Below are 23,236 nucleotides of genomic sequence, written 5' to 3'. Positions count from 1 at the left end.
GTCAAACGGCAGCTAAGTGCAAAATGTCCTTCAAGTACCATGTAATGTTGACATGTTCTGAGTAGCACTATGTGCCATAATGGTTAAAATCTTTGCATCTATCTCAGATGGTCTTATATTAGTATTCTCAATGGTGGGTTTGCATCAGTGTTAAGAGTATTAGAGAAAAAAGACAATCTTGAATACTGTGGTATTGTTTTATATTGAAAGTGTACAAACACTATGAAGACTGCTAACAGTTAAAAGTCAATAGATTGGTAGACAGACAAGCACAACCTGAAGGGATGTCTGGATAAAGGAATTCACCCCATGAAAGACCACCTGAAGGTGTAATGGATTTTCCACTGCAGTAAACTACTCAAGGTTTCCATCGGCTACTGCTCTCAAATTTCTGAGGTTGCCTAACATGCCTAAGGGCTTTACAAACAGCTGTAGGTATTTGCTAAAGTTTTTTGAGATACTTGAGTTTCTGCTCCAAAGCAAATGCCAATATTTTGATCTCCCCCCTCACAATCTATGTAAATTTTGAAAACTTGCTGCAGAAATGAAATTGAGAAAGTCTGATTTAGAACTATGAAATCTTTCCTTTGGTTAGTATTGAAAAATTGTGCAAGAAAAATATTTGGAAAAATATTAGAATAAATAAAGCATACTGCTATGAAATATGGGCTGAAGACCAGATAAAATCAGTAGCATATGCTAATAGAAAAGACAAAACAAAATATGACACAAACATAAAATCCAAATTAAATGGTCTCCTTTGTTTGGATTGAAAATTTCCTCAATATCAACATGTTCTGATGAAACATTTCAATTTTGCCAAAATTGCATTTCCTGGCAGAAATGGACTCCATAAAAAGGTTTTGACTAGCTCGAGCGCGTGTATGCCAAGTGATTCCTTTTGTGTTTTGTGGTTTTCATCCACTGTGGAGTGAACTTTTAGTGACGCTCATTCATTCATCTGCCCCACCACAGAAATGCATGGCTATTTTAAGCACATTGTAAAGTGGAACATGTCACTTGGCCAGGCTGCCCGGTCACAGGAATCCCTCTCTGCACCCACCCCACATACAGCCCCACCATCAGGGGCAACACCCCAGGATGCATCAACCCCTCCAAGCCCAAAGGGAAAATGTACAAAGTGCCTCCTTCTGGAAATGTCTGTAACTTCAGCTCACCCACAGTAACTGCAATGACTCATATAAATAGATATTTGCATTTCTGTTTCTTTCCCCTTTACAATATTTTTCTTTCCAAGATGAAAATTGCTATATCAGAGCTGAGCACTGAGCCAATAAACCCATCACAAAAGAGTGTGATGCCAGAGTCCGGAAAGGGTTAAGGCAGCAGTTGGAGAGGTTCAGGGTGACGTCGTGCTTCTGGACGCCTGAGAAGTCTCTTGAAGGTAGTTCCCCTCTGGTGAGGATGGGAGCGAGCTGAGGTCTGAAATCTGAGATCCCTTGCAGCCTGGAGCTGGTGAGGTCCCAGTAAAAGCTGTTTGCCTGCTTTCCCTTCCTGAGCAGTCATACCGCTGCAGCAGCCTGGGAAGTATGGAGCGAGCCCCCTGGACGCATGTAGGACTCACTCTCCTCCAGCTCCTGCTCATCTCCTGCTTGCCAAGAGGTACTGTAAGTGAGTGTGTGCGATCCCGGCACAGCCGATTGAGTCCCTTTTCTTCAGTGTGGTCAGAGGGGTTTCATCTCATGTGCTGTCGTGGGAAGTAGAGAGATTTGCAGGGATGGTAATAATGGAAAGAAGGGGCTCTGCTTTATTTATTTTTTTCTTGCCGGCACGGAGTGTGTGTGTGTGGAGGTTTGCCCAGGGATGATTTCCAGGCAAACTTAATAGCCTTAAAGAGAAACAACTGGCTGGATTTATTTGCCAATGGCCATCAAGAAAAGGGTATGCAATCACTCTGCTTACTACTGCTTTATTTTCTCAACACTCAGTGCTAAGGAAATGATGATAAAAAGAAGCATTTAAGTCTGAATTGTAAAGCGTAATTTGTTTAGTTTGGCAAGACAGAGACTTTCCTCTCCAGCCCCAACACCAAGAATGAATGCAAGGGAGGAAAAAAGTGAAGGAAAAAAAGAAAACAAAAGCCGCACATTGTTTCCGATCTGGGCTTTAGTTCTGCCAATATTATTCGTTCAAGGGGAAGCCTTGTTAAAGCAGAATGATCTTTTTTATACTCAAGCCTTGCTCCAGTTTCTGCTGAACCAGCATGTATGGTTTGTTCTTGATAAGGTTAAGCAAAAAAGCATTTACTTTTGAGTGCAAATATGCTGTTGTTATGGTCACGAACAAGGGCTGTTTACACCTGGAGGTGGCTGGGGCTGCTTGCAGCAGCTAGCTGTCATCATCGCAGGCTGCTTTCTTGGGAGTTGCAGCCCTAAGGACTGGGAGGGGAGGTGCCCTCAAATCACCCACCCTTCTATCTGCTGCACATTGCGGCACTCCTGGAAACATAAGTGCCTCTTACCAGGGGAGCTGCCAGGTACACAGGCACTCCAATGGTGATGGCTATAAAAAATCGGTGACAAGGTCAGAACTTCAGAGCCTGCCTTACCAGGGACCACGGCATCTGCCTGCACAGTGCCCTTCCCTGCTGGCTCCTCAGGGCCCAGGGCGCAGGTGACAGGTGGTGACCAGGCACGTCTGCCCACCAGGCTGAGACTGACTTCCTGCCAAAGTTTCCCTGTGGGGCATGAGCGCAGAGAGCTTCTCCACACCTTCATCGCACCAACTTGTCCCTCTGGTGGCCTGTCCCTCAGCCATGTGCCACCTGGCACAATGGCCAGGCTAGGTGGCTCTGTGGCATGTGCTGGGGTGGCACAGAAATAGCCCTGCTGGTGGCAGAGCAGCCCCAGGCATAGGCTGAGGCTGTCAAGCAGCTAGGTGAGGAACAAATCTCTCCTGCTGTGGGGTTGGCACATGTCTCTCATGGTGAGAAGCTGGTCCACAGAGCAGGCAGGCACTGGACTGCTGGAGCCCCCCTGAGCAGCAGTGACAAGGGGAGGCAGGAGGAAGGACAACAATGGGCAATAGGACACAAGGGCTATGGGGTGGCGAGCTTGGGAGGGAGGATGCCAATTCCCCCTGACACCAGCACCTCATCACGCCAGAAGCGGTGCAAGCAGGGCCTAGGGGACACGTGGAGGACAGTTTTCCCCATTGCCCACTCTCCTTCTTCACCGTGCCTCCCCTGCCCTGCTGGTGGTAGAGTGGCCGGTGCAGGTACTTGCCCAGCACACAGCTGGCAGTATGAGGAGAGGGCCAGGAGCTCCCCTTCGGCAGTGGTAGGAAGGGCACTCAGAGATAGGGGGGTGATTCAAAAGTGTGGTGGCCTTAGCATGTCAGGGCAGGTTGGAAAATAGCATTTTGCCTCCTCCCCACAGATGTATCCAATTTTTATCCATATTTATCACACCCAGTTGCACAGGGCCTGCCTCAAGAGTTGGGAGCAGGAGTCAGGGAGGTCTGGGAACTGATTTTTGGAATAAACTTAAAGTGCAAGTGACTCATATTTCCTTAAAAATATATGTGTTTGTGTGTGTTTCTGCCTATCTAAACCCTTCCTAACCTCTTTTCCCCTCCCCCTCCAGCCTCTGTCTAGAGAAGTGGAGGCCAGATGGACTCAGATGCATCCAGATGCATTTAATCTTAGCAAATGGGTTACTTCAGTTCACGTGTTTAGGTTCCTAGCATGGACAAAGGGAAAGAGACTTGCTTTTTATTTTGGAGAAAACCTGGGGTTACTCACTCTCGACCCCGAAGCCACCTCAAGGGGCTCCCAGGAATCCCTGCAAGCCTGCTGCTGCCCAGGAATTGGCTCTCCATTGGCCCAGAGGGAGCCCTCACCACTGCAGGGCAGTGCAGGTGCTGCCATCAGCACGAGCTCCCTTGGGGACATGGATGTCTCTCTTCCTCCTGCAGGACCAGGGACGTGGTGCAGAGGCAAACAGGGAAGGAGGCCATAGGGCAAGGAGTCAAACTATCACCAAGGACAGAGGGTTGGCAGCCTGAGGGCATCTGCAGTCCTTGGTTAGGACTGGACTACACACCCTGGGGGAGCTGTAAGGAGTAAAATTTGAGATGGAGGCTCAGGGGTTTTGCTGCTGTCTGTGTGGACTATTTCTATCTGAGCAACATTAACTGCAAGTAAACTGCCCACATGTTCCAGATCTCACATTGTTACAGCAAGCAAGCACTCAAGACAGGTCCAGCACCACTCCTCCATGTTTGTAACACAAGCACATTCTCATATTATGTGGTCATGAATTTCCATACTGCAGCTGCTTCTTCTCCACAGATTCCCAAATATTCTCCCCTATTGCAGAAGTCTGGCTTTGCCCCCCAGGCCCCATCAGCAAAGGCTGGGATCTCTAAGATCAATGCTGCCACTAACTCAAAAGTGCTACATTCATTACCTGTTCCTGTTCCTTGTCTTGCAGCACAGAGAAAACAAAATCTCTTCCTGATCACACTAGTATAATTTTTCCAGCCAGAATAATCTCCCCCATCCCAGAAAGAAATCAAAGTAATGTGGCAATCTCTGAGTTTTAGCCTTACCCTAGCTATTTTATCCTGTCACAGCCCTTCTTGGATGAAGACACAAGGCCACGGTGCTGATAATAAGATCACAAATGCTAGCTCATAATTACAGAGAAGAAACTGAAGGAGAGGGAGGTTTAGGGCAGACTTCTTTGGGTTGCTTTAGATGCTAAAAACATCCTGGGTAGTGGCATAGATGGCCTGTAATTTAAATCCAACCATGACAAAAAGATACAGTAAGGGGAAGCTGTGTGGTGTTTTGAGGGCAAGGGGAAGATGCATGCAAAGGAGAATGAAATTTAAACTGGAAGTGGATCTGAAATGTGGTGGAGGCATGAACACTTGATGCAGCTTTCTGGGCCTGTAGCCCAACTGGCCTGTCCCTAGAGGGAATGAAGGGGATATAAGGGCTTGGTACAAGAAAATGGGGAAAGGAGCAGAGTTTCAACTCGGGAGGAGTGGAATATGGCTCTATTTTGCATGTTACAGCTTACCACCAGGGAACAAGGGCTGCTGAAATGTAGGAAGAAAGGGAATGGGAAGTTTCCAATAGGAACAAGCATCCTACCCCAGAGGTGTCAGTCCTCTCTGCAGCAGTGCGTAGAGCAGGCAAGAGGAGGGGCTGCAGGGCATGCAGGTTTACTGAGGGGGGAAAATGGTGGGAAAGACACAACCAGCTGGGCTTTACAACTGAGGCAACATTGGCTGAGGAGTAGTGGCATTACTGAGGCTTTAAGATGTAGAAAGACCAAATTGACAGTCCTGTTTTCGGTTAAGACTGGAAACAGAAAACCCTAGAGCTATTTGTTTTAATTCTGTTTTTGCATTAACCCACTGTTATAGCACGTAGATGGGCAAAGTCTAGACCTCACAAATAGGAAGCACAATTTTTACTTGACTTCCCTTATAGTTACACTGAGATACTTGAATTTTATCAAATTTTAGCAAAAAATTTGAATTTTTATTGAATTTTTTTTTTATGAAGGTGTGGAGAAGCTCTCTGTGCTCATGCCCCACAGGGAAACTTTGGCAGGAGGTCAGTCTCAGCCTTGAATTTTAGCAAAACAAGGCAGTGTGGAGAGAGATACAAGCTTTGGAAATCACATGGGAAATCCTATTAAGAACCTGATGAAGACCTCAATTTTTTTTTTTTTATTGAACAAACAATTCTTCTCTCCTTGAAGCAGAAATGTGGGGAGTTTATGATTTGTTTGTCATAGCCTAGTTAAGAATAGAAGCTTAAAAATGTAAAAAAGGCACAATGAAGCAAACCTATGGCCTATCAGGAACAACATCAGAACTATTTATTTCTGAATTTATAGCTACTAAACACTGTATGACAACAGGAAACCTGGAATAGAGACCCTCCTGTTTAAAAACATTAGGCAGGCCCTAATTCCTGAATAAAAGGAGAATGTGCATTAGCCTTTTTTCTATGTGAAACATGATCTGAATTGTTAAAAAGGTAGAGCTTAGGACAATGGTGGTGTCATCCAGCAGAATACAGTTGTACTTACACTAGACAGGTTTTCAATGCTTTTCTTAAACAGAATATACTTTCTGTAGTAGTTTAGTCTGCTTTCAACACAATCCTGCATTTGGGACTTAAAAAAGACAATCAGGTTAATGCACATTTATTAAGTGGACAGATTCAGCTTAGTATAGTAGATTTCCCCTGGTGTTCATGCACTGGTTTTGATTTTTTTTTTTTTTAATAGAAATCCTTTCTTTTTTTTCCCCCTGTTCTTACTGCTGCGTGAAAGCACGCACTAAGGGCTAGGAAAGGATGTTACCTTACTCTGTAGGAGAAGCAATCTAATTATTCAGCAAAGGTCTGCAACCCATAAAGTAAGCACATTGAGTAAAACTAAAACAGGGATGTATTTTAGCTCCTCTTTTAATTAGCCCAGCTGCTAAAAAGAATAATAGATGCATAATTTCTAAAGAGAAGCAAGTGTTTTTAGAGACAGCATTATCCCTTCTATCCTCTTAACATATCTATTAGGAAAACAGGCATCACTTGCACAACAGGTTATCTGAGGCAAAAAGAGGTTAAGAATTAAGACCTCCACTTTCGTTCATTATTAATGGTTTGGGATACACCGTTGGCCAAGAGTCCTAGTAAAAGCCTCTTAAAGGGAACATCTCTCTTCCCTTCCAAGGTCTATTCCTCTTGGTCTTACTGAAATCAAATGGAGAATTTTACTATTCATCACAGTGGAGCCACAGTTTCACCCGATATGTTTCTCATTTCCAGCTGACAAATTCTAGAACTTCTGTGTGCTCCAAGCTCTTCTTGTTAATGTTAATGTCCACACACATGATATCTATAGGGTGGGGCCCAGCTTGCACATCCGTGCAATGACAGTAGAGCTGAGTAAGAAAGGAGCAGGATAAAACAGTAATAAAAATGAGACAGACCTGAAGAAAATGTTAGCTGTTGCTAGGTTTCACCTCTGTTGGAGCTATTTTTTCTTTAAATGAGAAAGATTTATTTCAGAATTATTACATGGCCAAACATTCCCTAATAAGAGCCTTAAGATATTTGGCCCTCAAACTCAAATGCTCGTTTCTTCTGCAGAGGGCAGTAATCGTTATTGAGCATCATGCTGAAAAAATAAAATGCAACCAAATAAAAAGGGGCATGTTCTCATCTGTGGAACATGAGCTGGTTGAATAGTCACTTTGAAAAAGTCATCCTCTATGGACTCCAATTTTAAAGACATGTCTGTTCATATCTGCTCTTATTTACAATGCACTGTTAATTTGTATGGCACTTTTCAAAGCAATTTGAAATAATACTTCTTTGAGCCTAAGCAGTGTTTTACCAATGTGCTGATGGATAAATTGAGGCTTGGAAGAAGAACTCAGCTTTGCAAGATAACAGAACGTACTTGTAGGATGGGAAGTTCCATCAGTAATGGATGGATATGGAAGATATGGCTGTCCTTATAAAGCACTTTCTTCCATCTTTCAGGAATTCTGATAAATACATATATCCAGCAGGGTCCTAAGGTGCTGTCTCTTTTAAAGGACTGTAGAGCACATTTAGGTTGTATTTTTTTCTCTTTTTATTCCTTTAAGGATGGCTGGAGATAGGAAACCTGATCCCTCCACATAGCAGCTAATGCCTGCACAAAGATAGGGAGTGGGAATGGGAAGTCAGGGAGAGAAGGGAGGAAAGTGTCCCATCTCAGCAGCAGCATGGGCTTACATCAGCTTAAAGTGACTGCAGCCTAAAAAAGTCATTCTTCCAAAGAAGTGGAAGGCACAAGAATTAATTGGTGTAATCAGGCTTGCTTCAATTCACCTTAGTTCTTAGCCATATAATTTTCCCAGCTCTCAGACCCTTGTAACAGAAATTCCCTTTCTATCTAGCAAGGTATCTATGACTGACAAATTCACCGTGGCAAAAGACAAGTATGCTGAAGCTGAAGTTTTACCATGATGAGCTGCCTGACCTGCCCCTGAGGCAGCAATGTGCTTGTGAATCTGTTCCCAAATCACCAAAGCTTTAAGCCTGACCTAGTAAGATAAACCAAAATTGAATTTGGTTTACTTGAATATCCCAAGGTGAAAACTGCACTTGGTTAGAAGCTCACTAAAAGTGGATCACGCTTTATTTGTTTCCACACCCTTAAACCCTTGCTCACAGGTTCTCCATAAACAACCTTCTTGAAGATGCAAGCTAATAACTCACTACATTCTGCACCATGATCTTACATTTCATCCACACCCCCATCCCACAGGAGTCTCTCTTCCTCTTTTCCTTATTTCTTTTTTCTTTATATGGCTGAAGAACCTTTTTCTATTATTTTAATTTCCTTTGCAAGGTCAAATTCAGCTTGGCTTTTGGCAATTCTTCCTTTGTCCCTGAGCTCTAAGACATAGCTTGCTTTGATGATCAGGCTTTTTTCGATCCCTGATAGGTCTCAGCTTTTCCCTTGAATGAGAGATTTGACTGGGCTCATTGTATATCCCACAAGATTCATCACTATCCTTTCCAGTAGACCTTGTATTGAATAGAACTAGTGCTTTAAGATGGTCTTATCCTTGCAGCTATTTTTTATTACTTGGGCATCCTTTTTGAACTCACTGGCATAAAAAAATAAGTAACATATCTCCAGTCTTCAGGGTGAGTGCTAATGGAGCTTTCACTTACCTTCAGACGACACTTCTGGCTTTCCAGAATGGTGCAGTAAAAACTACCCTTTTGGAAGGATGCATTTCCACTCAATTTCAAATTTCTGTCAAACTTCTAACATGACCCTTCCCAAGTACTAATAGAAGAATTCCTTTTGTGGTTTTTATCACCTCATTTTCCAAAGTTCTGCAGTTTGGAACAGAATAGTATTTGAGGTTTAGCAAGGACAGAGATGGCTGCGTCATATGTGTGCCCAGACCATGAGGGTGATAGGAAAACCAGACACTCTTGTGTCAGGGAGATGACGACTACATTGCTAACTGTTTAAGCTCCTCTGCTGCACACCAGGTTGCCCAAGCACATCTTGGACAAGGAAGTCAGCATGTTTTGAAAAGGTGAAGCAAAAATAAGAAGCAAAAAAGGGAATTTTGGGCCAGAGAAAGTGAGGGATGTGGGTGAGCCTGGCAAGTCAAATCAGAGCTGGATTTGCTGCAACTTCGTAAAGGAAGTGAGTGACAGTAGAAGCATGATAGTTCAGCAGATTAAAACTATTCGCCCTTCAAGCTATTTCTACACTAGGAGTAACCTACTTCCATTCCTTCCCTTCCCTGGCTCCTGTGGGTTCATGGTACAGAGGCAGACAGGCAAGCACCACTTTTAAAAAGGCAAACACTGAGCTGAGTCAAAATCAAGAGCAAAGGCTGAAAGATTTGCCTTTCCAGTTTTGAGGATCTGTGGAGAAACCGAGGTCCTTTTACTGACAGGGGATGTCAATAAACATTAAACTACTCAGCAAAGTGGCTGTGCATTTCTTTCAGTGCCAGCTCCTCTGTAGATGCTTTTAATCTGCTTTTCAGCAGCTCATCTCCCAGCACTGGCTCAGCAGAGGCCACAGCAGGATCAGCCAACCCACCCCTCCACATGGTCCTGCTGTATCTTCTCCTTGCTATGGCTCATCACCCACACGGAGGTTTTCACAGAGGAAGCTCAAGGCTCACTGGTCAACAGGGAGGGCTCCCCAAAGTGAGGAGCCTTTCGCTCCTCCAAAGCCCAGCTCAGCACTGGGGAGCAGGGGAGGTGACAGCATCTCTGTGATGAACTGCCATCGCTGTAACTCAGCCCTCAGAATGATACTGCTAACAGGGAGGACATTGACTGGGAACATCCCCTCCTACTGCTGTCTTACAAAATCCATTGCTGACAGCCTGAAATGTGCTACAGGGACTAGGCAGTCTCATTATGTCATTGAAAAGCATGAACGTGTTGCCATCTGAACCTGGAAACACAGCCACCCTGTGTATACCTCAGTCTCATCTCCCACCTCACATGTCCCTCAGGCTGGACTGAAAGCACCAGGTGAAAGGTTGCATTGTACTCTGCCAGGCTGTCGAGCCGAGCAGGTCTTTCCTCCAGCACTTTCCCCAGAGGTTCGCATGCCTTCTCAACACAGCCATTTCTTGCTTGGTTTCCATAGTCTTGAGCTGCTGTTTATGCCTGGATTTAATGGGCTTTTCTTCCATGATTAAAATCCCATAAATTAATCCACTGTTTATTTGCCTGTCCAGAGACTTGTTTGTTCTTTTCAGCTAAATATTTTGCATGGGTTGTCAAGCAGCTTCTTCCTGCTTCTCCCAAAATCAGGTCAAGTCACTTTCTGGACTGTGTTTGACACTGGGAGATGGAGCCACTGCCTGCAAGCCAGACAGCCTGCTTTGGAGGATTATCAAAGTCAGGCCCACAAAGCACCCCACAATTATCTCTGCCACAGCTGGCCAAGGCCTGGCTTCCACTATTTTACTCAGTCAATAAATCTCCCACCACTCTTCTCTGCCTCATTCTCTTCTGTTTTGGGGTAATAATGGCCAAGTGTGGGTGTGGGGAGCCGCCATTCCCCAATCACACAAGGGGGAGCAGAGTTATGCCTCTTCCTGCCAGAAGCCCAGGCTGAGCTCAGCAACACAAATGTACATTACATATGCTAGCAGCTCTGTGCATCTCCCTCTTAAATTTCTGAGGGAAAGGCTTCCTTTGTTGTTTGCCTGGAGATACTTAATGCAAAACAAAAGGGATCCTATTGTTATTAAAGAAGTGCATAAAGTCTTCACACAAATTTCTTTAAAGAATAGCTTCTACAAAACTTCAGGATAATAGATTTCATGTTTTCTGTGAAGAAAATCATAGAGAGGATCACTTAAAAATATCTCAAATCCACAAATTTTCTTGTCAAGGCTATATATGTTGCTCAAACTGCAGTACCTGAGAACCTGAAAGGGAATTAAATTGCCAGTAAATCAAAACACTAAGGTTATTTTGATACAAGAATTTATTATTGGAATAAAAAAATACAGAACCTTATTGAATGACAGAAGCAGCTTTCTTTTTCCTTTTGGAATGATTATGGGAGCAGGTAGTGGGAATAGAAAGGTTTCAGCACAAACAGCAGCCTGTTTTCCAAACTCAGCGGTGGTGGACTCTCCCCAGTTCGTACACCAGGCACAAGGGAAAGGCTCATTTCTGAGGAGCACGAAGGGCTGAATTTCATTTCCCAGCAAAAAGGAAAAAATTAAGAAACAGTTTGGTGGTGCCTCTTTTATGCAGCCAGTAAATATCATTAGGGGAAAAGATAAGCTTCTAGGAACCAGGCTTCATGAGGCCATGGAGAATGAAGTGAAACAGAGCAGCAAAGTTCAGTGGAAGGTAGCTGTAGTGGGTTGACCCTGGCAGGAGGCCAGGTGCCCACCAAAGCCACTCTATCACTCCCCCTCCTCAACAGGACAGGGGAGAGAAAATATATCGAGAGGCTCGTGGGTTGAGATAAGGACAGGGAGAGATCATTCACCAATTACTGTCACGGGCAGAACAGATTCAACTTAGGAAAAAAAAATAAATCTAATTTATTACCCAGAAAACAGAGTAGAGGAATGAGAAACAAAATCAAATCTTAAAACATCTCCCCCCACCCCTCCCTTCTTCCCGAGCTCAACTTCACTCCTGGTTTCAACCTCCGCCTCCCACTCAGCAGCACAGGGGGATGGGGAATGGGGGTTACAGTCAGTTCATCACACGGTGTTTCTGCCGCTTCTTCATCCTCAGGAGGAGGACTCCTCTCATCATTCCGCTGCTCCAGCATGGAGTCTCTCCCACGAGGTGTAGACCTTCAGGAGCAGACTGCTCCAATGTGGGTCCTCCATGGGGTCATAAGTCCTGCCAGCAAAGCTGCTCTGGCGTGAGCTCCTCTCTCCATGGGGCCACAGGTCCTGCCAGGACCCTGCTCCAGTGTGGGCTTCCCACGGGGTCACAGCCTCCTTCAGGTGCCTCCACCTGCTCCGGCGTGGGGTCCTCCATGGGCTGCAGGTGGATATCCGCTCCACCATCAACCTCCATGGGCTGCAGGGGACAGCCTGCTTTACCATGGCCTTCTCCACAGGCTGCAGGGGAATCTGTGCTCTGGCACCTGGAGCACCTCCTCCCTCTCCTTCTTTGCTGACCTTGGTGTCTGCAAAGTTTTTCACATCTTCTCACTCCTCTCTGTGGCTGCAAAAGCTGCTGCTCCTTTTTTTTCCTCTTCTTAAATATGTTATCCCAGAGGCGCTACCACCATTGCTGATGGTCTTGGCCTTGGCCAGCGGTGGGTCCATCTTGGAGCTGATTGGCATTGGCTCTGTCAGACCTAGGGGATGCTTCTAGCAGCTTCTTGCAGAAGCTGCCCCTGTAGCTACCCCCGCTACCAAAACCTTGCCATGCAAACCCAAAACAGTAGCTCCAGTAGACATGGTAATTAGGTTATGAAGCACAATGAAACAAAAAGTAGCAGTGTGAGAAGGGAGCCAGCTATAGGCACAGACAGGAGTACTACACCTTAGAGATGTAGGGCTTGTAGCAATGACAAGGCAGCCCTGTTACTCAGAGTTTAAAACAAAAGGAAAAGGGATGTTACATAACCACGGGGGGGGGGGGGGGGGGGAACAAAGAGGGGGAGGAGAGAGGGAAGAAGAGAGAGATAGTCTCATTATGTTTCCTTCATGTCTCATCTATCTTTCTAGTCTGCTCTCTCTCTTTTTACCATGAAACTCCATGAAAGCAGTCATCAGGTCTGTCAGCTGGTTAGGAGACACGCTGACAGCATCATGCACTCATTAGATTTCACTTTGTAGAATTTAGACAGCATGCTAGCGGAGAAAGATGGGATCTGTACTTACTATGGCAGTCCAGAGTCAGTCTGAGGTTGTTTCCTAAAAGGGCACTTCCAGCAAAGCTTAAATATCATGATACGAGGTTATGCTAAAAAATAAAAAGATTTTAATTATGCTACCATATTAGAAATGCCAGATAAAATGAACGTTTAAAAATAATGAAAAATCTTGTTTCCTTTGGCAGTGAAGCCAAGTGTAACACCATGTGCTTCTGAGTGAAAATAGGGAGTGAAACCAGCTAAAACACACCTCAAAATTGGCCTTTCCTGGTGAACATCCTAGTCATCAAGCATAGCAAATTCACAAACAAAAATGCAACCAAAACATGCTATTATAGATTAAATAATCTGTACTATATATGAGGCTGTAAATCAGTCCTATGATCTGAAGAAGAGTTTCTCATGTGACATCATGGTCTGTGGTTTTTTAAAACTATTTTTCTCACCACAGAAGTGGGATGGTCTTGCAGAGAAAAGACTGAAATGAACATATTGCTTTCCTCTGGTCTGTTTGCCTCCTCCAGCTGGCACTGCAAAACTGCCCATGTGTCCTTTAGACACCCAAACAGAGCTGACATATCAGCTGTGTGCTACCATGTAGTCTGAGATTTCCTGGGCTGAAGACCTCAGCCAACCTCATGCCATACATGATCTGACAAAACACTGAATAATAGATGCTGTCAATCCTTGGCAGATAATGGCTTACTTCCAAGTGTCCCCCTCTCTGTTCCCTGCTTGCAGAGTACACGGTGATCAATGAAAACTGCCCAGGTGCTGAGTGGAATATCATGTGTCGGGAGTGCTGCGAATACGACCAAATAGAGTGCATCTGCCCAGGACGGAAAGAAAGAGTGGGCTACACCATTCCCTGCTGCAGGAATGAGGAGAATGAGTGCGACTCCTGCTTAATCCACCCAGGTATGTTCAGGGCCACACTGTGTTCACACTAGCTTTTTGGCCAAGGCATCAGCACGTGATGGTAGCTGCTGGGCAGGGAAGCAGAGAGGGCCAGCACATCTCACTGGGGCATGGGATTGCCCCATGCCTCCTCAGGAACCCCTTCTGCCACTCTGCTGACAGCAGTAAGACACTTGGCAAGGTAGCATCACTGCCAGAAAAAACCCCCCACTTACTACCAGCAGTGTTGTCGTCAGGTTGTCTTGGGCAGGTTTGGGAGCTGCCAAATGGCGATGTTGCAGCTGGCTTCATACCAGGAGTGTTTTGTAGGTGCTCTGGGATGATGTGCATCCCCAAAACAAGAAGGTAGAGACAACTTGGAAGTCTGGCTAGCAAGGAGGACAGGCCAAAGTGAAAGGTGAGAGCAGGAAGAGACAGGAACAGGTAAGGACATCAAAATCACTTGGGCTGGGCCTGAGCAGCACCAGCATCCACATTCAGATGCCTGAGAGAGGCATTTACAGTCAGAGCAATGAGATTTAGAGGTCTGGGCAAGTCAGACTGGGAGTTTGGCTCCAAATCTCAGAGTCTGAGCTCCCTAGGGTTTGGGGGTGGAGGTTGGGTATGGTTCACAGCAGGGAAGCTATCAGCACTGCAGCAGTCACTAATCTGATTGGCATTTTTGTGGAAAAGAGAGAGAGAGGCTGCTTCTCTCCCTGCAAGACAATCTACCCTGGCTTTCCTCTAACGCAGTGGCTCTCCTTTCAGGCTGCACCATTTTTGAGAACTGCAAGTCCTGCCGCAACGGCTCCTGGGGAGGAACGCTTGATGATTTCTACATCAAGGGGATCTACTGTGCAGAGTGCAGAGCTGGCTGGTATGGAGGGGACTGCATGAGTAAGTGTCCTACACGGGCAGGGAAGCATGTCAGGGACAGGGCCAGAGCCATGCTGTGCCTTCCCAGCTATTCCTATACGGTGACTTTTGCAAAGGGCACAGGCAGGAGAAGGCAAACACAACCAGGCAGTAAGCCAATCTACAGTGGGGAAAACTTCTCTCCCAGTGCTCATCTGCTAGGGATTGGCCCGCGCCCTAAGTCACAGGGGGTTACAACCCTACTAAACTTCTGGTTTGTTTTGCTTTATTTTAAAACTTTAACTGCTGTGACTCTGGAAATCTGTTCTTTGCATTTCTTGGACATGCTTCAGCATAACTGATTCCCTGGAGGCCTTCAGCAAAGCATAAACATTTACAAGGGCAACAGCTATATCAAAGAGCTTCTCCTCTGTCCTCCTTCAAACCCTAGGCTGCAGAACTAGCCCCAAGGAAGTCCCATGCTCCCTCCCTCCTTTGCACAGCTCCATCACGCTCCAAGGCAGCTTTGGAAAACGCTGTCTTGCAACTAAGCACTGTGGTGGACCAGGAATGTTTCAGGCTCTGGTAGCGATATCTGAAGGTTTTATTTGCAACAGTGTAAAGCTCCTGCTTCTTGGATTTTGCTAAGCTGTTGTTCCCAAGGCTATCTTTCAATAATGAATTCCATAAGCTAATTGGATACAGTTTAAGACTAGTATTTCCTTTACCAGTTTCTCACTGGTGGAGGTATAGCCTTTCACCAACTCTCTTTTATTGACTGTTTCTTTGTTCACATTTCACTGAAAGGTATGGAAGCAGATTTGCTTTTCCTACTCTGTTCTGTCCATTATTCTACACGTCTTAGTCTGGTTCCCTCTTAGCTGTTGATTTTAAAGCAACAATTGAACCTGCTTTCCCAACACAGCCCATGACCATTCAGGAGGTGAAAGCAAACAAAATAAAGTCATTGCTTCAAACAGCAGAATATGGGGAATCAACATGTTTCAGCAATAAGGCTAACTCAACCTTGGTGCTTCAGAAGTTGATAAACTGAGTCCCTTGTGGTTGATGGTGTGATCTCTGATAGCACTTTAAAGTCCTGTTTGCTCTGGGTCGATGCTAGAGCTCCCCTGGCACTTTTTGTAAGAGCAGAACCAAGAAAGAATCATTAGCTCATCTAATCCTTCCTCCCTCTGCCTGAGTAGATTGGTTGCCTACAGTATATTTCAGTCTGCTCTGCCTACTTGTGTTTTAAAGCAAATACACCCTCACACTGTAGTCTATTTGGACCTTTTTCCAATACCGAAATTTTGCAGAGCTTTGTCTTACAATGTTTTTCCTCCTACTTGCTCTTTTGAGGGAAGCAGTGTGACACTGAGGATTATGGTCTCTTTTGTGTGGTTCTGCAGTACTTCAGAGGCAGGGTAGGATGGGCGGATAGTGCTACCATGTCTTCTACTCTTAAAGAGAAGCACAGACACAGTTGCAATCCCAGCACACTCCTGACCTCCTCTGCTCTGGCTCTCATGGCTATCTCACTTTTGGCCTTGACAGTAGGCTCAGTCATGCAGAGACTGCATGTCCGGAAAGCAGCCTATGACCATGCTGGGTGCTGGCGTGCAGGCTCAAAACTATGTGGCTTTGGGTTTGGAGGGCAGTCAGCGAGTAGCCTTTGTACAACAGTGTGTACCAGCTGCTGGAGCAGTGGATGTGCTAACACGACACATTTTGGAGAGCGAAGGAGAAGGCATCTCTGGTACCTGCATGCAAGATCACATCTGGAAATTTGCAGCCTGCCCTGGGCACCTCGCCAGGAACAGAGTGCCAGTGAATCCCGGGAACACAAGGAAGCGCAACCACAGTAACCAGGTGATGTAATCTGTCTACTTCATCCTATATTGCAAATGCCGATGCCCTCTGCTAGCAAGCACACCGACAGCCCGCGGGACCTGCCCTGACCAAGCTGGTCGTGTGCACAAGCCGCACACAAAGCTTCACCCCACACCAGGTCGCCGGCTGTGGGGAGCAGCGTTGCCACAGTGGCCAGAAAGGAGAGCTCCTCCTGGCAGAGCTGCTCTTGCAAGGCGTTCCCAACTGAAGCTTCTTCCCCAGATGTTAACTCCTCCAGCCCAGCGAGGCCCGCATCTACCTTGCCTCTGCGCCGAGGGCAACCTACCCGCAGACTTCACACCCCCCGCCCACACCTGAAAGCCGTAGAGCGGTTGCCCAAGCACGGACTGGTGCGGAGGAGAGAGCCGGGGCTGCGGGCAGGCAGCGCTCCAGGACGGACCCACCTCCGCTGCCCGGGGAGCGCCAGGCTTTGTCTCCCTCACGCGGGGAGTGGGCGGTGTTGCCGCGGAGCATCGGCTTCGGTGTGCTGGGGGCGGGCCAAGGAGTCGAGGGGCTCGAGCGGGCTCTGCTGTAACCAAGCGAGCGGCCCGGCGGCGAGCGGCCATCCCTCCAGCTCCATCGCTTCACTACCGGACGGCCCTATGAAACAGCACCGGGCACGGCCCGACCCAGGACTCCCCTCCCGCGGCGCAGCCTCCGCCGTTCCGCCTTCTCGCGGCGCCGTTTCCCTCAGGGGCCCCGGCTCGCCCGGGGGCGCCGCACGGCACCGCCACGGCGCGGGCGGTAGGTGGCGCCCGGGGACCCCGGAGGAGGCCCCTGGCTGCAGGCCCCGCCAGCTCCTGTCAGCCGGGCGGGGAAATGGCCGCGCGTGTAGGCAGACAGGGTGAGTGCCAGGGATTCAGAGGAGCGCGCAGCTGCAATTTAGCATAAGGGCGGGATTAATGCCTATTTAATATCGCACTGGGGAGGAGGGAGGAGGGAAGCTGTGGGACAGGCTCTAGTTACTCCAAGGAGAGTAGGCAAGGCCTGTCTGCACATCAGCCCAGCAGCCGTGGGGTGCCCTGTGGCTCCATGGGCTGGTGGCACTGCCCCAGCCACAAGGCAGCGGTCAAGGGGCTGCCCACAGTCGCGAGGGCAGGGTGAGCCCCTGGGAGCGATTTCTGGGAACTGCCAGCAAAAGTGGTGATGTGCCTGGAGGGCCACAGCAAGGAAGAAGTAGCATGGGCCAGCCTGTGGGGCCATCTGGTGTCTGCTGGCATAGCCGGACACATGGACATGGCTGAAAAACAGCCAAAGGACACCAGATCATTCGGTAAAAAGAGAAATTATATATAGGGTAGTCCAAAGGAATGTTATTAGGAAAAAACCCACACTGAATAGAGTTAATTGGGTACTGGAACATTTCCTGATAGGACTGTTTATTGGATTGGACTATCATGCCCTTAAAGGCACATCAGAATCTAAAAAAAGAAGAAAAATGACCCTGCAGGACCCTTTCCTCTGTACCCTGCACTCCAACAACCTTTGTCAACCTCTGATTGTCACGTCCCTTGAGAACACGTACTCCATCAAAGTGGAGGAGAAAGTGGTGTTATCTAAAAGCTGTCCTCAGCCTTGCTGTCTGAATGTGGTCCCCATGATGAACAAAAGTACTTGTAGTTTTAGAGACTTTGTGAACATTAGCGTTTACATAATACTGGTGACCTACAAACAACAGGCAGCAGCAAGGCATGGTGAGTGACAGCTGCCTTTCTGTATCAGCCTGTTTCTGAATACCAGTAACATTTCTATGCTCATTCTACTTTGTTCAGTCCTCTTGACCATTGAAGGAGCTCCACATCGATGTAGCACTTGAACAGCTGATGATAATAAGCTCTTACCGGAGGTCTCCTCAGGACCTCTCCCTCCATTGACCCACAGGTCTCCGTGGGCTACAACTCAGATGTCTCCTGAATTGTTTTGTTTTCTGCTAGTAACAAACCTTAGAGGAAATCTTACTGTGGCCCTGAAAGCTGCCTTTTTTCAGGAACAGGAACAGAACAAGGATGTTGACGCTCTGCCAAAGTGGATTATTTTTTTTGTAAATGAGGGAGAATTTGCCAGCATTTGTGTTTAGGATGTAAATTATTTTTGATAGCTTTCCAGGACTCCTGCAGGTTCAGAATGGGAAAAGACTCCTTTTGATCAACAGATGATTGAACTCTTGGTCTGGGGAGTCAGTCTAACTTCTGCTGGAAGGGCTGGAGATACAAGAGCACAGATCTGATGTGATTGCAAATGTGCTTTGTGCAGAGAAGGGCAGTAGCAAATCTGAGAGTGTCCTTTTGGAGGTGGTCATTGAAAGGCTCCCCTTTAGCCTCAGACCACCTGCTTTGCTGGCCAAACCTACTTCCTTGGCACCAGTGTTCAGAGAGTTCAGGCTGTACTACTGCAAACAGAAAGTGTGTTTAGTATGCCATGCACACGAATATCTCTCTGCACCAGTTCTTTGGCTTTCCTTTGTTAAAGGCATCAGAAACTCAAAAGCCCTTCAGGACGAAAGGGAAACTTTCTTTGAGGTGGTCCAAGCCCCCTGTCAAACCATCTGAAGATTTCTAGCAGCTTTGTCTCAGGTTGCTTTAGAGGCAGGAGCCAGCGGCAGCACAGGGTCCTGTTTCTTGCTGTGGGAAGGAGAATTATCATGTGCACCACAGCAGATCCTGCTGTACTTGCTGAATCCTAATGTGGTTGCTGGGCACAGTCATTAATTTTCGCCTTTTACAGAGGGAACTAAGTGAGCCACAGAGGAGGATGAAACACTTTTGAGGAACTCTTCTGAGCAGCATTTCTGTTTCCTTGGGTCCTGCTTAATTAAGGGTAACCGAGGGTAAATGAACAAAGGGTATTTCATTTGAGCAACACTTTCTTAAGAAGAAAAAGTAGTAACTGACCTGCAATTTTCACGTTTCCCCATAGACCAGATGCAGCAGGACTGATTTCCAGACACTAAGATCAATGGGAACCGCAGATACTTGGTACTTCACCAAATCAGGTCACTGTCACCCTCTTTTCCCAAAGGAAGGAAGGGCCCCGAAGCGAGTGTTAAAACCTACCATTTCAGTAGGAAACATTCATCCTATGTTACTGGTTAACAGTTTACGGTTCCTTTTTGGAAACAGATGGAAGGAGCAGGGCTTTCTGTTGGACTGAAGAGGTAAAAAGAAGTGGGAGATTTGCTGTGGAGCTCTTTTGGGTCATTTGTCTTTTTACTTATTATCTGTGGTGTGCAGCCTATAAGTCTCCTGGTCCAGTGATGCTGTTAGACTTAATTGCAATTTCTGGCTTATGGATACAGTCTCATCCCCCAGCAAAGCAACAGAAGGCTTACCAGGGAATGTAGCCATGTGCAAGACTCTATTCGGAAGGATGTAGTCAGGAAAGTAGAAACTGAGAAATTCTCTCTGTTTTGTATGTAATGATTTAACTGTGCACTTTGCTAGCACTTGCATTTACAGATCACAGAAGGCTCTACAAAAATCACTAAACAACTTTCCTTCTTCCACAGGGGAAAATACCATTAGCCATATTTTATAGCTGGGGGAAAGGGAGAGGTTACTAAAGATGAGAGAACTCTCTAGGCTAAAAATGTTTAGCATCCAAGATGAGGAATCAGGACAACTATCCCTGGACAGCTGCCTAGGGACAGCTGCAGGATAGCCATGAAAACATACTGCTTCCTCAGTATGTGACATTGTCTGATGTTTGTTCAGGTTATTGTCCTCTGATGGTTTTCTCAGACTGGGCACAAATGACTGGAGTACTTAATCTTTTCCTGTTGATGCTGAGCACTGAAGTACATTTCATAGCATGATGGAAAGCTGAGAGTGGGACAGGAGGAGAGGAAGCATAGGAGTGAACCTGAGAGAAGGGATGAGGGCTATATATTATATATGTGTTACATTGAGTCATTGGTGGAGGAGCTTTGATGGTTATGTGTCTCCATTGGCATGGTGGCATTAACATGTGAGGATGATGTGGTGAATCCTGAGGACAAACTGATGTCTCCTCTATGAATACATCAGCTGTTTTTCCTCCAAGAGTCTTGTTGTGAACGACTTGAAACTATGATGTTGGGTGTAACAGCTCCTCCTCTCATTGTTTTGCTCACTTGAGCTAATTCAAGTGTTCATTGTACCTTTGGCACTTTCCCACCAGCTTCCTCAGTTTCAATGATTACACAGGTCAACATGAGATCCATCAAAACTGTTCTGAGCTGGAGTGTCAGCCAGGTGGGTGGGTGGGCTAATCAAGGGTGGGGCAAAAGCTGTAAGAAATGGTTTCATGGGGCTGCATTGCAAACCAGGGAGAAGCAATCAACTAAAATTTTTCTAAGGGTGCTCTTAGTCTAGACAATACTCTAATAGAGTCATAACTCGTTTATAGCCATTGTGTGCCTGTTCCATTATTTTATATACTGCTTTGTAAGAAAGTGTGTATCTTCCTAAGCCACCCTATCTTATCATTCTGGTGTTTTTTCTACATGTATTTTCTTCAAATGCCTCTTGAAGGTCCCTTACACAGATTTTTTTTCTTCTTTTGCTCCCCAGGGTGTGGGCAGGTTCTTCGGGCTTCTAGAGGTCAGATTCTGCTAGAGGGTTACCCACTGAATGCACGATGTGAATGGACTATTCACGTTCAAGGTGGATTTAACATTGAATTAAGGTAGGTCATTCTGACTTTTAGCCAGCGCTGGTTTCAGGTGGACATTGGGGCATGTGGATAACCAAGAGTCATTGTGGGTCAACAGCTGGGAGTCCTGGGGGAGTAAAGGTATTGCCACCACTTTGTGTTTGGTACCTCAGCTCTTTCCCCTGCTCTAGCTTGTGATGGGCAGCCACTGCACAAATCATCAATGCTGTGCCTTCAGTTCCCATTTAGGACAGCTGGATGCTAAGGGGAGTTTCTCAGATATTGGGCAAAATGTATCTCTCTAGAGGTCTCTTCAAGACCTTGACACCAAAGCACCCAGTATTTTCTGAAAAGTGTACCAGGCTGAACTAAGACGTTCTTTGAAGAAAACCTGTAGGAACATTTTGATATGATGTCTCATGCCAGGAGAAAGTTGCCCATGAGACCTGCCTTGCATTTAGCCTACATTTTCCCTCTCTTATTTTTCTTTCACTCATTTTACGAGTCTTATCCTCTTTACCAGCCACCGTTATTCCTCTCACCATTCCTGTGTCTGGAGGATGTGATTGATTCTCCTGCAAGTCATCGGTCCTCTGACCTATGTATGCTTCAACCTGTTAACCCACCCCTACTGACTCAAGCTCACGGTTCTTGATTGGGTATCCTGCCTAGTGCAGGAGAGCCCCTAGCTGGGGTAATTAATACTGTTTTCACATGTGTGTAGCAGGGAGCTCACCCATGTGGTAGGAAGATTGACAGGGGATTGTATTCAAAACCTACTAGCTAATATAATAAAAACAGTAGCTAAAGCCTTCATATCAATATTTAACCAGCTTTGGAGCCCAGGAAAAAGAGCTATGCTAGATACACAAATTTCTTCCTATATGTTTAAAGAGAGACCTAATAAAAAGAAATCAATTGAAGAGCTGAGCTTCTGGCATTCCCACACTAACACCCTTTGTTCAGACTTGCAACTGCAAGCCTGTTGTATACATATGAGTAGCTGCAATTATTGCCTGGGTAGCATTGGAGCTCCTTTACTCTGGAGAAATATGTATGAGACACAGGGGAGCAAGTCTGTGAGGAGGAGTTTTGTGTTCTCATGATACAACTTTGCATCAGTCTCAGCAGGAATGAGCTGTACGTACCTTGTTTTTAAAAGATGTTGCCTAGGTGTATGATTTGCACAACGCAAGCTCAGGGAGGTTGTAACCTGGTATTTTTCACATTTCTGAACAAGGCTTTGTCAATTGTAAGGCTTAAAAAGTGCTTCAGGAGCTACTTTTACAGGGTGGGTGTAAGGATAGAAATGGATCCTGTGCATGCACATCACTAGTGAATGTACCCATCTCTGGATAAAAAGCTAAAAGCCAGGTGGCACTAGGCACAAGGTACAAGGGAGGAAAGGCTATTTTAACAAAGGACACTAGGTCAAACAGTAGTACTTGCTGTGGCTGCACTAAGGAGACTCTCATCTGTTTTCAAGGCAGAGGAATGGCAAGTGCTGTAAAGTAAGCTAACAGATGTACTAACTCTTTGGAGAAACCAGACCTCTGTTCTAGATCCAGAGGGCCACCCCCATGCATGCTAGGAAGATGTTGGTGTCACATGAGAGCTGTACAGTTCACTCTGTTTACCTTTGCTGTTACCAGAAGATGCAAAACTTTAACATGAGGGGCATCCTGCAGAGAGGGCCTTTCTCTTTCTCCCCGTGTCCATCCTTCCTACAGTCAAACAAACACAATACTAGGCATCTCCTTGTTGTGATATAACATTACATTCCAAATGTGGAAGTCTCCAAGAGGGAAGCCTGAGCTACCAACCTTTTATTGTCAGCAACTACATTTATCTGAGCTGGGTAGCGCTGGAGAAGCCTAAAGCCCTGTGCCCAGCCTGAGCTGAGCTTGATGTCTGGGTGCCTAAAGATCCCAGCAGATGACATGGCACTTCTAGGGAAAGATGAGGAACTGTCCTGAATGTCCACACTTAATCCTGCCGCTCTGCAAGTCAGGAGGCATAGGAGGAAGCCTCCAGGGCAAACACAGAACTTGAGGACCCTGGAGTATGTTCTGAAT

At 46.2% G+C, this 23,236-nt stretch overlaps 1 protein-coding gene across 3 annotated transcripts in view; it reads left to right on the top strand.

Annotated features, from left to right (window-relative positions):
• Nucleotides 1-1,412: 1,412 nt before the first annotated feature.
• Nucleotides 1,413-23,236, top strand: part of PAMR1 (peptidase domain containing associated with muscle regeneration 1) — a 63,114-nt gene continuing 41,290 nt past the window's right edge. For 2 of the 3 annotated variants that reach the window (XM_054827365.1, XM_054827368.1), the window contains exons 1-4: nt 1,424-1,623; nt 13,632-13,808; nt 14,556-14,684; nt 21,080-21,194. In XM_054827365.1, the coding sequence (XP_054683340.1) occupies nt 1,551-1,623; nt 13,632-13,808; nt 14,556-14,684; nt 21,080-21,194 (494 nt within the window). In that variant the 5' untranslated portion in view covers nt 1,424-1,550. Of the gene's footprint in view, nt 1,624-13,631; nt 13,809-14,555; nt 14,685-21,079; nt 21,195-23,236 lie in introns of all 3 variants that reach the window. The other variant, XM_054827366.1, reaches the window with a different exon arrangement.

Source organism: Grus americana, chromosome 5 (genome assembly GCF_028858705.1).
Source record: "Grus americana isolate bGruAme1 chromosome 5, bGruAme1.mat, whole genome shotgun sequence".
In the NCBI taxonomy this organism is placed as follows: Eukaryota; Metazoa; Chordata; class Aves; order Gruiformes; family Gruidae; genus Grus; species Grus americana.
The sequence above is the reverse complement of the archived record's forward strand: the minus strand, read 5'-3'. Positions and strand labels throughout refer to the sequence as shown.